At 34.8% G+C, this 14,926-nt stretch overlaps 1 protein-coding gene across 1 annotated transcript in view; it reads left to right on the top strand.

The window, feature by feature from the left end:
- LOC106871751 (DENN domain-containing protein 2B) overlaps positions 1-14,926 on the top strand; it is a 95,858-nt gene that overhangs the window by 72,107 nt on the left and 8,825 nt on the right. Inside the window, exons 8-15 of the mRNA XM_052968169.1 lie at positions 1,926-2,002; positions 3,629-3,698; positions 3,915-3,989; positions 6,442-6,561; positions 8,468-8,530; positions 9,072-9,178; positions 10,562-10,739; positions 13,588-13,711. Coding sequence (XP_052824129.1) covers positions 1,926-2,002; positions 3,629-3,698; positions 3,915-3,989; positions 6,442-6,561; positions 8,468-8,530; positions 9,072-9,178; positions 10,562-10,739; positions 13,588-13,711 — 814 coding nt within the window. The remainder of the gene's footprint in view (positions 1-1,925; positions 2,003-3,628; positions 3,699-3,914; positions 3,990-6,441; positions 6,562-8,467; positions 8,531-9,071; positions 9,179-10,561; positions 10,740-13,587; positions 13,712-14,926) is intronic.

Below are 14,926 nucleotides of genomic sequence, written 5' to 3'. Positions count from 1 at the left end.
TTACATCTTCAGTTAGATCCATGTCAAACATGAAAAATAGATTATAGTGTTGTACAGGGTGTCCCAGAATTAACTATTTATTTTAGTGGCATCAGACAGTTTTTCTAAAAACTCACTTTTATATATGTTTATCATGTTTAATATGTGTTAAAAGTGTTTTAATTTTTAATTTTCTTTATAGTTTTTATAATTTTCTTTTATAATTTTATTTTCATTTATGTTGGATCCTGCTTATCTGGCCAAGACAGCTTTTTTCAATTTGGTTGCAATCATTTTCTCTACCTCCATCCCCTGGATACCCCAGGATAAGGCAGTAGTTTAGCTGAACTTGAAGAACACATTCAGTTTGCAGTGCAGGAGGTAGCTCCTGAAATGCTTCAAAATGTGTTTCGCAATGCTAAGGATACAGACAGAATACATGTTGAAAATTTTCAATAAAGTTTTCGTGTAAGATTTATAAATCTATTTGTTTTGGTATCATAGGTAATAAACATAAAATTCTGTCAGCTTTTTAAAAATTTCTCCAATTTCATTGAAATGAATAGTTAATTCTGGGACACCCTGTATTTAGTGTAGTTAAAATCTGAAGGTGGATCAGTTCAACTAAGTGGATTACAGTCTCTAATTTTGTTCATTCCAGTTCTGAGCTATAATCTCACTGAGGTCAATTTTCACTTTTATTCCTCTGAGTTCTGAAAAATAGTAAGTCTTTCTTGGATTCAAATTTTGTCGGATACACTGTTCCACCTTCCTTGAACAATTGTCCTTTATCCAAGAAATACACTTTTATTAATTTATGTAAAAGTCAATTATAAAGAAGTTAAATTCTTTGAGCAACTTCATTTGAAAGTATCAAAGATTTTAGTATAAGTGTTCATAACACAATAAAACAATTGTACAAATAATAAACTAGTATACCTGAAGTGTAGATTCATCTTCCTAGAAGAGGTAGTAGTAATATCACTCCAACCAGACATGTTCCTGGTCTCCATTGTGATCTCTATTGTGTGTGTGTGTGTGTGTGTGTGTGTGTATGTGTTGTGTACGTATGTATGATTGTATATGTATATACATGGTAAAACAGAATCCAGAGACATTGGTGTTGATTTGCATCAGCTAGACTTGTATTATTTAGTAAAATCCCCCCCCCCCAAGTTTGGTGAACTTGTCGTAGGGAGAGAAAAATCCAGTGTTTCAGTCAGAGTCGTTGGTAGGAAAGAAATTAATAAGAGACAGCAGAGTTTTACATCCTCTAAGTTAGAAAAAAGAATTGGCTGCAAGTGATGAGGAACACAGGACTGTGAGAGTTTCATATGTGAACAGGAAATGATAGTAGAGAGAAACAGGGTGAGAGGGGATAAATGGTAAGAGGAATGGAATGATGAGGAGGAACAGGCAAAGTTGGGAGTGAGACGAAGGGAAAAAATAAGGTGATAGGGAAGTTGAAGGATAAGAAAAGGTTTAATGAACTACAAAAGGGTGTAAAAGTACAAGGAAATATATTTATTTAAATCTGTTGGTGACTGAGTTCAGATATGAAGTGTTGTTCCCTCCATTTCCTTGAGATCATGAACCTGTGGTGTGTAGAGATTTTGCACACTGATAAGTGAGTGATGGAATGACTTGTGGTGTTGAAGTGGGTGGCAAAAGATTGGCTTGGTATATACATTTGTATACTTCAAATATCCTCCTGAAAGTGATTGATACTAGGAACAGGTATTAAGCTACAAAACTGCCCCAATAAATCGAAAAGATTTATAGAACTATTCCACTTATCTTAATATGGAATCTCTATCATAAAGAATTTGAAAATTTTCAAAATAACTTGTGTTTTGCTAAACATCAGTTTTACATTTTCTAAATGTCTTCTTAAAACATGTTATTTAATTATCATCACAATAATTAATTCATTATCTCTCCAATAGGTTGACAGCAATTTATCTATACCTCACTTTTGTTTTCCTGATGCTGAAATTTATCAGTCACAAGAAGAAACGAGCACGTAAGTTTAAAGTAGATTTTTGCCCTTCTGTGTTAGGATTTGTAAAACATTGTTGTATTAAAGTAGTATTTGTTTGTGCATGTATTATGTATCCTGTTGTGAATACATAAAAGTATGTATGTATGTGTGTGTGTGTGTGTGTGTGTGTGTGTGTGTAAGAAAGAAAGAGAGAGAAAGAAACAGACATAAAAATGAACAACAAATATACATTAGTAAATACATGGGAATAAATTGGAGAAGTTATTATCATGTTTGCTCATCTAAAGATGATATGCTCCTTGTCCTTGCTTCTTAGATATTTATTTGCATTAGTGAGTCTAAATTTGGAGATGAGATAATTTTGGCTATAAATTTGAACAAAGTCATCAACGAAGTGTTTTGTTTATAAACGAATAGAAAAGTATCCAAGAAGGCTCAATCTGCCTGTTTTATGTAATAATAATAATAATAATAATAATAATCCTTTCTACTAAAGGCACAAGGCCTAGAATTTGGGAGAGGGGACTAATTGATTACATTGGCCCCCAGTGTTTCACTGCTGCTTAATTTATCGACCCCAAAAGAATGACAGGCAAAGTCGACTATGGCAGAATTTGAAATACAATAATAATAAATGCCTTGATGCAGTACCAGGCAGTGGCTCTCATGGCTTCTCATCTTAACTGGTTGGAAGTGTTATCATGTACATTGTTTTGTCTTTGTATAAAAGATGGGCTACAGCAAATATTCTGCTCAATACCACAGATTTGCTTGTCAGTTGTTTGACCATAACCAGTTGAGCATGTCCCTTAGTGGCTGACAATATGTGGATCTCTGATCACAAGCAGAAGTAGTGGGGGAACATCATAGCCATGTGTTGAGTGGAATTCTTTGGAGTTTGGATAATTCACCTCTGGAAACATGGGTGTTTTGTTCAACATCCTTAAACAACCCTTATTCAGGGACCTTTTGAGCGGGGTGGGTTACTCGACCTGAAGAAAATTCTACGATGCCATGCACTGTTAATCTTGATATGAGATCACCATGTTGCACACATATGATTGTGATGCATGTACCTGGTGTACCCTTATCAGACGGGTAGTCATGATGGGTATACTGGGCTTAGTATATTTTACCCCAGTGTCACTTTGATGGCATGCACTGCTCTCTCACTCAATAATAATAATAATGATGGTTTCAAATTTTGCCACAAGGGCAGCTATTTTGGGGGAGGGGACTAGCTGATTACATCGATCCCAGTGTTTAACTTAATTTGTCAACCCTGAAAGGATGAAAGGCAAAATCAACCTCGGTGGAATTTGAACTCAGAATGTAGTGGCAGACGAGTTGGTGAATACATGACTAATTTTTGTTCTAGCACCAAAAAGAAAAACAGATAACTTTTCAAATGTGAAAAGCTAGACTAAAATTGTTTGTGTTGATGGAGATCATGATCTTAAATGTTGATTAAACTTTACTATAACTAAGAGATGGACTTGGGAGTTAGGGAACATATCAACTCTGATGATAGGAGGCTGGATCAGTTTATTTAAATAGTTATCATTGAACCAAGATTATTAAAATTTTTGTAATCCCCCATTGACATTTTATGTAATGTGTCTCAGTTGCATAATTTATTTTTTCTAGCAATCCCTACTGGTTTGTTCTTACTAACTTTGATGGCGCTAGGGTTTTTGGTTATTGCAGAAGAGTGTGGGTAAGTAAAGATTTCTATCAGTAAGAGCATAAGCATTGTTTTTGTCATATATATCTTTAAAAAATAAAATGGTAGAATAATCAAATCAGGCAGGTTTCATGAATTCATTAGACATTTAGACAACAGGTATATAATATAATATATTATATAACATAATGTATGTATGCATGCATGCATTTTTAAAAACTTTTTTCCTCTTTCTGTTTGTCACTTTAGCCTTATGGTCCAAAACTGACGCCAGAAGTCATATGCATTATCACCCCCATTGAAGCTGTCAATATGTACAACAGTGTAAGTAGATATTCTACTGTTGCCTCCTAAAATAATTATGTGCATATATATATATATATATATATATATATATATAATATTAGGGATAAAAATCCAAATTTACAGGTAAAAACTCAATTCAATTCTATATGTGACTGTGGATTTTCATCGATAAGTTCATGAACCTTGGTTCTTTTCTCTAAAACTATATATATATATATATATATATATATATATATATCAGAAGTAAAAGGGATTAATAAATTCAGGCAGATATCTAGGAAGTACTTGGTGTTAAACAAATTTGGTTAACTATATCAAACAATCAGACACCAAAAAATTTGAATAGAATTAACATTGTAGGTACTTCCTCATGTATGGCAAATCCAAATATTGCTTAGGAGAATTTCAAGAAATTCAGTGTATATGACAAGAAGAACAAGAATGGAGAAAATTGCATCTTAAATTAATGATTGCACCATACATTACTGATGATTGTTTCTATTATGCCAACATATTCAGATGTAGAAAAAAAGGTACAAAATACCAGCTAAATTAATATATCTGAAAATATATGCTCACATAACATTATCAAGACAATTCAAAGTGAACTGAGAAAATATCTCTAAAAGATGAGCGCATACAAAAAGAACATTAAGAAGAAATATAATATTCTAAGAAAAGTCATTTTAGTATCTAAACTTGACATGTAAAAGTACCATGTAAAAGCATCTGTGCTGGTACCTTGTGAAAGCATTTGTGCTGGTGCAATCTAAAAGTGTCTGTGCTGGTGCCATATAAAAATTCCCATACTGGTACCATGTTAAAAGCTACCCAGTACACACTGTAAAGTGGTTGTCATTAGAAAGGGTGTGCAGCCATAGAAACCATGCCAAAACAGACAAATGGAGCTTGGGCAGCTCTCCAGCTGACCAGCTCCTATTGAACCATCCAACCCATACCAGCATGAAACCAGATGTTAAATGATGATGATGACATCAGTAGATAATGAAAGAATAAAAAATGAACACAAAAATTCTACATTCACGATATTTAGTTATCTAGCTATTAAGTGCACTAAGAAACATAGAAAAATTATGCTTATTAAATTATAGGAAAAGTAGTTATATGTAATGCATTATTTACTATTGAAATATTTAAATGTTTTTCTATATTTATGAGAATCTTTCAATGTAAAGTTGTTTCTATAATTTAATCATTCTAATCTTAAAGTATTCATATGATACATTTCCTCCAGGTAAAGATCACATTTAAAATTACCAGTATTGTATGATGGTGTGTAATTAATAATGGACCATTTTGCATCATGGTTAATGTTCTTGTCTTTTAAGTCCCAAATGCATTTATTAAGATTCATAGGATTACATTTTCTAAACTTAAATGAAAAAGTATGGTTATGTAATCTTAGATTTCCAAATTGTAGCAGTAGAACCTATGTAGTAATATGTACAATCCCCTGCAATGTTTAAAGAAGAATATAGTGTATCAAAGTAGGATCAACCTCAACCTCTTCCCTCATACCTTAATCCCTATCTAACATATGGATGTAGCATCTTCCCTCCCTGGGTTTGTTAACTTGCAAGCTGCATAGTGACTTCAATAGTGCTGGTGGCATGAAAAAAGTACATAGTACACACTGTAAAGTGATTGGTGTTAAGAAGAGCATCCAGTTGTAGAAATCATGCTAAAGCAGACACTGGTTCATGATCCAACCCATTCCAGCATGAAACATGAACTTAAATGATGATGATAACACATATGTAATACATACGTATTATATTTGTTATTATTGAATTATATATTATGCACTTTGTGAAGATATGTGCTTCAGTGGTTAGGGGGTTTGGCTTGTGATCATAAGGTCCTGAGTTCAATTCTTAGCAGCATATTGTGTTCTTGAACAAGACACTTTATTTCACATTACCCCCAGTCCACTCAGCTGGCAAAAATGAGTTGTATCTGTAATTCAAAGGGGCCAACCTTGTCACATTTTGTGTCATGCTGAATCTCCCTGAGAACTATGTTAAAGATACATGTTTATGTGGAGTGCTCGGCCACTTGCACATTCATGAGCAGACTGTTCCACTGAACTGATCAACTGGAATCTTCATCATCACAACTGATGGAGTGCTGGTTACTACGCACTTTATTGTGTTTTGTTATGCATATGATCATCCAGTCTATGGGAAAATTGTCTTGCATGAAACAGGTCCATGATGCAAAAAAAATTGGGGACCATTGCTGTAGTATGACTTGTGATACCTACTTCTGAGATTAGATAGAATACTTATCTTTTTATATGATGATTAACAAATTCAATTGATATTTTACAAAGATTACTTCCAAATTACATTTTAAAAAATCAATGAAATATGACATGTTGCATAAAAGAATAAGGATGATTGTGATAGACAGCTGATTCAGTTGTTAGATATTTTATGTCTTTTTGTAGTTGTTGTTGGAGATGGAATCTCGAAGATTAAGATCACCTGAAAACATGCAAGAACTTATGGCTTCTTCATTTGGTAGACCTCTGCCAAGTCCAGGAAAAGTTGTCACAATAAGGGCTATGGTAAATGTTGTTTATTATTATTATTTTTTTTTTTTTGCATTAAATAGTTTTGTAATAGGAACTATAATGGTATGAAATTCAGTGAAAATTAAAAAGAAAATCAGAGAATTAAAATATTGTACATTTTAAATTATTATTAAAAGGTCCCTGAATAAGGGTTGTTTAAGGATGTTGAATGAAACACTCGTGTTTCCATTTCCTCTGTGGCTCATAACAGGTTGTCTTGTAGAAATTCACAGAAGATAAAGATCTATAAATGAGATCTCTATCTCTTGAGAGATTTTAAGAGACAACCTGCTGTGATCCACAGACTAAGTCTATGAATGGTGCAAGGTTCCAGCCAAATAGAAGATATGTGATGGAAGAGTAGAGTAGATATAGTTATAAAAGCTAAGAGATAGGGCTGAAAAGAAAGGAAGATTGTGAGGAATAAAAGAACAACATTCTGTAATCTGGTGGTTGTTGACAAAACTTTGATGGAGATGAATGATGTCATGTGAGAGTGGGAGGTGTACAAGCTATATCAGATATACTGTCAGCATGATGAGGATTATCAATGAATTCAGTTAGGAATTTAATGAGCAGGTAGATGTCCATCAGGACTCAATTCTTGGATCTCTCCTGTTTGTTATAGTTCTTTGGACTGTAACAGAGAAGTGTAAGACCAGATAGCCATAGGGTAGGGACTTTTGTGTGCCAATATCAAGGTTGTTTTATGCTGAATAGGTTGGAGAATCACAGAAGCAATGAAAGCTTAGAATAAAAATGGTTTTAAAGTAAGCAGTAGCAAAGACATAAGCAGGACTCTCCTGCCGTCTGAGAATGGCTATGCTCAAAATGCAGATAAGGAGCAGGTAGAAACTCCTTATGTTGTACCCAGTGTAAACTATGACTGCAACAAGAGGTTTTGTTGGATCACAGTCAAGCTAACACAGAAGGATTTCATATGTAGATGTACTGGAGTGGTTAGCCATAAAAGCTTCCATGAAAAAAATAGTTGATAGTTTCTGTTATCTTGTTTTATCAAATTAGCAGTGGAAGTGGATATTCTCAAAGCAGAGTAGCCAATGAAGTGAATAAAGTTCAGGGAGCTAGTCTCTCCACCAACAACAAAGGATTCTCACAATGTTGCATAGTAGATAAGGCAGAAAGCTGGCAGAAAGCTGGCAGAATCACTTGCACATCAGGCAAAATGCTTAGCAGCATTTTGTCTGTCTTGTTATGTTGTGAGTTCAAATTCTGCTGAGGTCAACTTTAGCCTTTCATCCATTTGGGGTCGATAAAATAAGTACCAGTTAAGCACTGGGTCCAATATAATCAACTTACCTACTCCCCTGAAATTGTACTAAAATTTGAAATTTATGTTGTATGGTAGCAAAACATGAGCATTGGATGAAGGAGGGAAGGAAATGAAGCCGCCATGCCCCACTGGAACCAACCCAGTTCAAACTGCTTCTGGCTCTGTAGTACAAATGCCTTGTTTTCAAGAGTTCCGAATTAAAATCTTCCACCAAACCTTAGGTACAATCTCTGTTCCTAACACTAACTTAATGATAACTAAGTTATTTTACTAAATTCTTTTGTTATATTTAAAATTAATTGAAAGAAACACAGAGCATCTCAACAAAAATATGGAAACGAAAGGGTTAATGGGCATAAATAGTGAAAGACAGGGTGAGTTGAGGGGGAAAAAATGGATATAAGGATATCAGTTGTAGAGTGCAAGAGTTGAGACTGAATTGGTATGGACATATGATATGTATGGAACATGATAGTTGGGTGTAGAAGGAATTTGGAGAAAAGGAAGACAAAGGAAGATGTGGCAAAAACTGATCTCATAAAATGAAAATGACGGTGGTGGTGAAAGTGGTGATGATGATGATGATCTTGTATTTCTTTTTCACAGAATGAGGATGGCGACGTAGATGTTATAGAACTACGGAGGCCAAGGGATACTCATCTTGAAGGGGTAGGTATATATATTTTTATTTCAAAACTTCAATTTTCTGTCATGGTCAGTGCGATGATCACACACTACATACATTTCTTCCAAGCACTGCTGCAAACAGCAGATGTGAGCTAGAACTTTAAAACTTAGTGCACATGCACTGCAGAGTTCAAGGTCAATCTGTGCCAAGCAGCTTCACTCTGCGTTCTTTAGCTTCATTACTATGGCAACAATCTGGATACTTATTAAGCGTACCATGTATATATATATTTTATATAAATGGATAATGAAAAACTACTCTACTGGATTGTAGCCGATTATCTACCTTTCTAGCAGTTGTACAATAATGTGTGTCTATATACATGGTATTATGGATTTGAAGACAATTTAGGCATCAAAATTAAGATGTGTTTACATAAGCTCTTACAGTAAGCAAAACTTTTAGACAGAATATTTCATTAGACACATGGTAACAAGTGGATTAATTGTTTTATGAACATTTTTCTTTTTATTGTCTGTTAGACATTGAAAATTGTTTTCATTTTTTTTTTCTAAATTTCAGTTGAATTTGGAGTCTCTGTTGACATTGTTAGGAATAGAAAAACTTATATGGATATTTTCTACACTATTGGTTGAAAGAAATATTATTTTATGCTCCAAGAATCTCAGGTAACATTTAATTTTTTTGTGGGGGGGGGGGGTAAGAGATAAGTTAGAAAGAAAGTCCTGTTGCATTTCAAGATGGGGAAGAAACAAATACTTCTTCAGTTTTAATTGATATAGTTAATCAAGATTATATTTCTTTTCATTATTGATAACATAGTCTCATCTATTTGGCAAATTGTTCATCCTTTGAGTTTAAAATTCTCCAGATTTCAAAGCAAGGAAATACTCAATATCATTTTTAACCTCATCATAAGTAACAAACTGTTTTCCCTCTAAATCAGTGGTTCTCAACCAGGGTCCATATGGTCCCGGGGTATGGGGGGGTCCATATAAAAATTTTGGTTGGTCCTCATAAGCAAGGTAGTAAATTGGGTACACACAGTAGTATATCAAGAGTCCATGAGAAAATTTTGATTTAGATGTATCTACTGAAAGAAACGACAAGGTTTCTTTCTCTAATGTGTTACATAGTTCAACCTACACAAGTGAATGTGTTAAAAACAAAATAGGAGTTTAATGTTATATTTATAGTTTGTGATTAAATAAATAATTCCAGTGTTTATTTTATTAGAACATTTAAATACAAAGAAACAGGAAAGAAAGAAATGGAAAATAAAAAGGTGGGGGTGGGGAGGTAAAGCAGCAGAAGCTGGAGGAAGAGGAGTGATGGACCACATATCCCAGAGCAAGTGAGGTGCTTAGCTGTGCCCCACAGTAATGACCGCGATAGCATTGCCATGGAGAATGGCCAACGACACTTGCTGCAGTAGCCACTCCACCTCGCAGAGCTTATTTCTCTGATGGGCTGCTATTATCCCTATTTTGCAAAGGAAATTGGTAGTACGGGGTCCTAGAACACTTGACATCTCAATGGCAACCAGCACAAACTGATAGTGGCTGGCTAGGCCCCTGCATTTATTGATTTTTCTCTCCTCTGTGTCACAGGTGGTGACACCAGGGTTTGTGGAAGATGCTGCAAGGTTTTTACCATAAGCATTGCAAGAGCACCTTAAGAAGGTGGCAATCTAGCAGAAACGTTAGCACGCCGGGCGAGATGCTTAGCGGTATTTCGTCTGCCGTTACGTTCTGAGTTCAAATTCCGCCGAGGTCGACTTTGCCTTTCATCCTTTCGGGGTCGATAAATTAAGTACCAGTTACGCACTGGGGTCGATGTAATTGACTTAATCCCTTTGTCTGTCCTTGTTTGTCCTCTCTATGTTTAGCCCCTTGTGGACAATAAAGAAAGAAATGAGAATGATCATGTCAAAAATACAACAGGCCTTTCTTTCCAACATAATAGATTGTAAAGCACTTTTTGTAAATACATCAATTTGTTTATCCCTCAGTTCTCTATCATTTCTATATTTCTCTTTTATTTCATTTCAGTACATTATCTCGAACAATTCATGCTTTGATTACATTGCTTTATCCATTCCAATGGCAGCACACCTATGTTCCTATTTTACCCTCCAACATGCTGGAAATAGTTTGTTCTCCAACTCCTTATGTTATTGGCATTTTATCATCGTACTTACCGAAACTAAAAGATATGTCAATGGATGAAGTAAGTATCTATTAGTTTTATTTGCATTTCTTTTTTTTTTTGTTTTTGTTTTTCTGGAGAAATGTTGGTGGATTGCTATCATTTGTTGGACTGTGGCCATGCTGAGGCACTGTCTTGAACGGGTTCATCAAATAACTCAATGCCAGTACTGGGAAGGTACATGTGCACTTAGGCTTGATATATGAAATATAGACAACACACATATGATGCATTTAATAACAGAGTGTCATAAGCGCCGTCCCAGCCATTTTCGAGGTTAGTATATTATTTTCTTTGTCTTGCTGTCTAGAATCTGAAAAAGTTGGGAGGAAGAACCAGTGAGGCTTGCAATAAGGTTGAAAATCCAGCTGAAAAAATTGTACCTTACTGCTATTGACACGATGCTCACTCACCCAAACTCGGACCGGAGAGTTTAGTAACACGCCATTGCAAGCACACATGCTCAAACAATAATTTTGTTGTTGTCCCTGTAACATTTTTTGAGGTGTTATGGCTCATTTTCTAATATTCCTCATTACCATCATAACGATAATGGGCTATTATCTTACTATCTTGTCTTACTTACCTCTTAAAGATACTTACCTTTGTATATTAAAACACAAACAATACCTCTATATGATTTTTCTAGGTATTATGGCTAAAATATGCAATGTGATACACCATTTCATAGTGCCAGTATATTCTACAAAATGAGTAAGATGCAGTCATTGTTTCATCTTTCAGATACATACATAATTAAATAATTTTATATAGGTGGAATGATTAGAGGAGGTCTTCACAGTCATTTTAAAACCAAAACCAGCTTCCTAACTTCATTCCTTGCCGAGATATCGCATTCTGGAAACCGTGAAACTTTGTGTTTTTCTTGGGTTTTTAAGTTGTGGTGCTTATGACAGTCTGTTATTAAACATCTCATATACACATGTAAATATATGTAGGGTTGTATACAGAGAGAAACACAAACTGAAAATATTCAGAAGATGGATTTTCATGTATAAGCATATAGATATTTATATATTTACAGAATAAAAAAATTTACATGGAGTACGAAAAATACAGAAAACAAACAGAAGAGGATGTGGTATTTCAGGTCCAACAGCTGTTTCTGGAGGCTTGGAATTACACAATAGTTGTAATATTGGCACATAGCGTGTGCATGAAGTCAAAGATATACAACCAGTAGTGAAGTCATATAAACGTTGTCATAAAGGTAGCCTCCATCTTCAGGGTAGAAAGTTTGCCAACTAATTGCTAATTTTTACAACTAGTTGCCAATCTTCCCACATTGAAGGTTTACAATAATGTCTATATACATGCACTACTGGTTGCACATCTTTAACTTTTTGCACACTCCAACTACTAGCATTACAATGTTAGCTAAATATTCTATTTGTGACATTGGTTTACTGATCTTGACCAGAGCCTTTAACTGCTTTGGTTGTGGGTCTTTTTATAATCTTCAGTGGCCCTTGATCAGTATTATTGGTGAATGCTTTGTAGGATTCAGTTTCTCCAACCAGGTCATCCTTGTTGCTTCTGCACATAGTGACTTTCAGTCCAGTATTAAATTACTTGGGCATGCAGCTCTCCTGCTTGCCAGTTCTGATCAAACTGTGCAGCCCATACTAGCATGGGAAATGGACAATAAAGGATGATGTTGGTGATATTCCCCCTTTCTCTCTCTCTCACACACACATACACACACACATTTATCAGCTCTTGTTTTAATGTCGAGTTACGTATAAAAACAATTTAACATTAAACAGAAGTATTACTGAATACATTTTTGTTGAATTTATATATATATATAGTTGAAATTTACAGAAAAACAAAAGATGAAGACAGGTGTATGAACAACAAGCAGGTGTATTAGTTTGACACTCGGGAAAGTGAGAAAGTCTTATGTTTTGAGCCTAGGCTCTTCAACAGAAAGGAATAAGAGGAAATAAACAGAGTGAGAATTAAAAAAACTTGTCGATTTAGTGATCAATCTTGGCAACCCATGCAAGAACTGGGATGTCAGTGATTTCAATGTCTTTGCTTGCTAGCCTTTAATGGACAGTCCAATGAAGGCTGGCAGGCCAAAAATTTGAAGTGACTGTCACCCCACTTCTTGTAAAAGTTAAACATATATATATATATATTGAACTGAAAATACAGTATACTAAATTTAAAGTGTTGAAATGTACACTACGACTAGGAGGTCGTGTTATAGTACTAGTAATGGGAATTAGACATTTAATTTTTCAGCTGGGTTTGGGCCCCTGAATACATGTGTGATAGATATCAACTCAAATTGTGTAATGGCTAAATAAATACCTTAATCTTCTATACCATATGATTTCTTGCCTTTACAAGAAGTCACTAATGTTTACATTTGCATATGAGTCGAGAGAAAGGAGATTATTGTCTCAATGTAAACAATTAATCTAAAAGTATAAAAAGAGCTGTAATGATTGGGTTAATTTTTATGAAAGACAAGTAGAAAGTTGATGGTCCTTTTTTTCTGTGTTTTGATATCAATTTCATGACTGCCTCCTTTTTTTTTTTTTTTTTTAAATAAAAGATATGATATATAAAAAGCACTCCTGCTTGTGCCACATGAATAACATCTGTGCCAGTGCCACATAAAAAGCACCCAGTACACTCTCTATAGTGGTTGGCATTAGGAAGGGCATCCAGCCATAGAAATCATGTAAAAACAGACAGTTGGAGACTGGTGCAGCTCTCACGGTAGCCATCTCCTGTCAAACTGTCCAGCCCATGCCAGCATGGAAAACAGATATTAAATGATGTATAATAGGAAAAATCTTCAGAAATTTCTGATTTTGTTTAATTTCTTTTCCAGGTTGTTATTCTTGATTTGGATAGGAAACATTTTGTAAGTAATATTGGTGATGAATCCAGCATTTTACCCAAGAAAATCCAAAAAGCCTTGAGATCTGCACTAGATTCTGCCCGTAATGATATTGGTATGAGCTTCTTTTAAGTCATACATTAAAAGATTAATAATCTGCACATTGAAATAAATTGTAGACAATTTGTATATGTAAAAAACAGAAAGATTTACTTCATATAACAACAGACATTATATATTCTGCTCTTTCTATTGTCTGGTGTCTTTCAGTGAAACATGTCTCTAATTAAGTCTTTATATTTATTAAAAACATAAATATAGTTTTGAGTTAATTATTCTCTCTCCTCTCCAGCTGGGGTAGCCATGTATCTCTTCTTTAGCAAGACACCTATTTCTGTCCTTTTTTCATTCTTAAACCTTTCATCACCTGATACAAAGTCACCTCCCTCAATATCACCCAACTCACCTCAGTTGAGGGGTCTTGTCTTGCAAGTTACTTTGTTGACCTCATTGATGCTGGTGTCATGTAAAAAGCACCCAGTATACTCATCTCTGCCCAAATATTTTGTAGAATGCAGAATTTTATTATCTCCCTTACTTTGAGTTATAACATGTCAGCCTACTCCTTCCTCTTTCTCTCTCACCTCTTAAACACTGTTAAAATACATTTAAGATTTAGCAGTTAGAGAGAAACTGTCCAAATGTATGAAGATAAGCAAACAATAATGACAAATGTAAATATATTTTGTTATACTTAAGGATAGTTATCTTTTGCCAATTAAATACATGCACTGTTTATTTGATGGGCATAACTACAGGGTTTTACCCCCCAGACTTTGAGAGGTCATAACTTTCAGAAAAATGAATTTTTTGGGTAAAACCCTGTAGTTATGCCATTTGATGTTCACTTTTGCTTTATTGTTGCTTTTTCTTTCATTACACATTCTGTGACTCTCTGCACCACATGTTTCCTCTTGTCCTACCTATTTCATTTTGTCTTTCTGATGATGATGATATGGTATGTGTCCCTATCTGTGCATGCGTTTACATCTGTGTCTGTGCCTGTTTAGCATGCGTGTCTTGCATGTGTGTGTATGGGTTTTTATATTACACCATTTGTACAGTTCTTTTTTTTTTTTTTTTTTTTACAAATAGGCGCAGGAGTGGCTGTGTGGTAAGTAGCTTGCTTACCAACCACATGGTTCCGGGTTCAGTCCCACTGCGTGGCACCTTGGGCAAGTGTCTTCTACTATAGCCTCGGGCTGACCAAAGCCTTGTGAGTGGATTTGGTAGACAGAAACTGAAAGAAGCCCGTCGTATATATGTATAT

This window comes from Octopus bimaculoides, chromosome 5 (genome assembly GCF_001194135.2).
Source record: "Octopus bimaculoides isolate UCB-OBI-ISO-001 chromosome 5, ASM119413v2, whole genome shotgun sequence".
Classification (NCBI taxonomy): domain Eukaryota; kingdom Metazoa; phylum Mollusca; class Cephalopoda; order Octopoda; family Octopodidae; genus Octopus; species Octopus bimaculoides.
The sequence above is the reverse complement of the archived record's forward strand: the minus strand, read 5'-3'. Positions and strand labels throughout refer to the sequence as shown.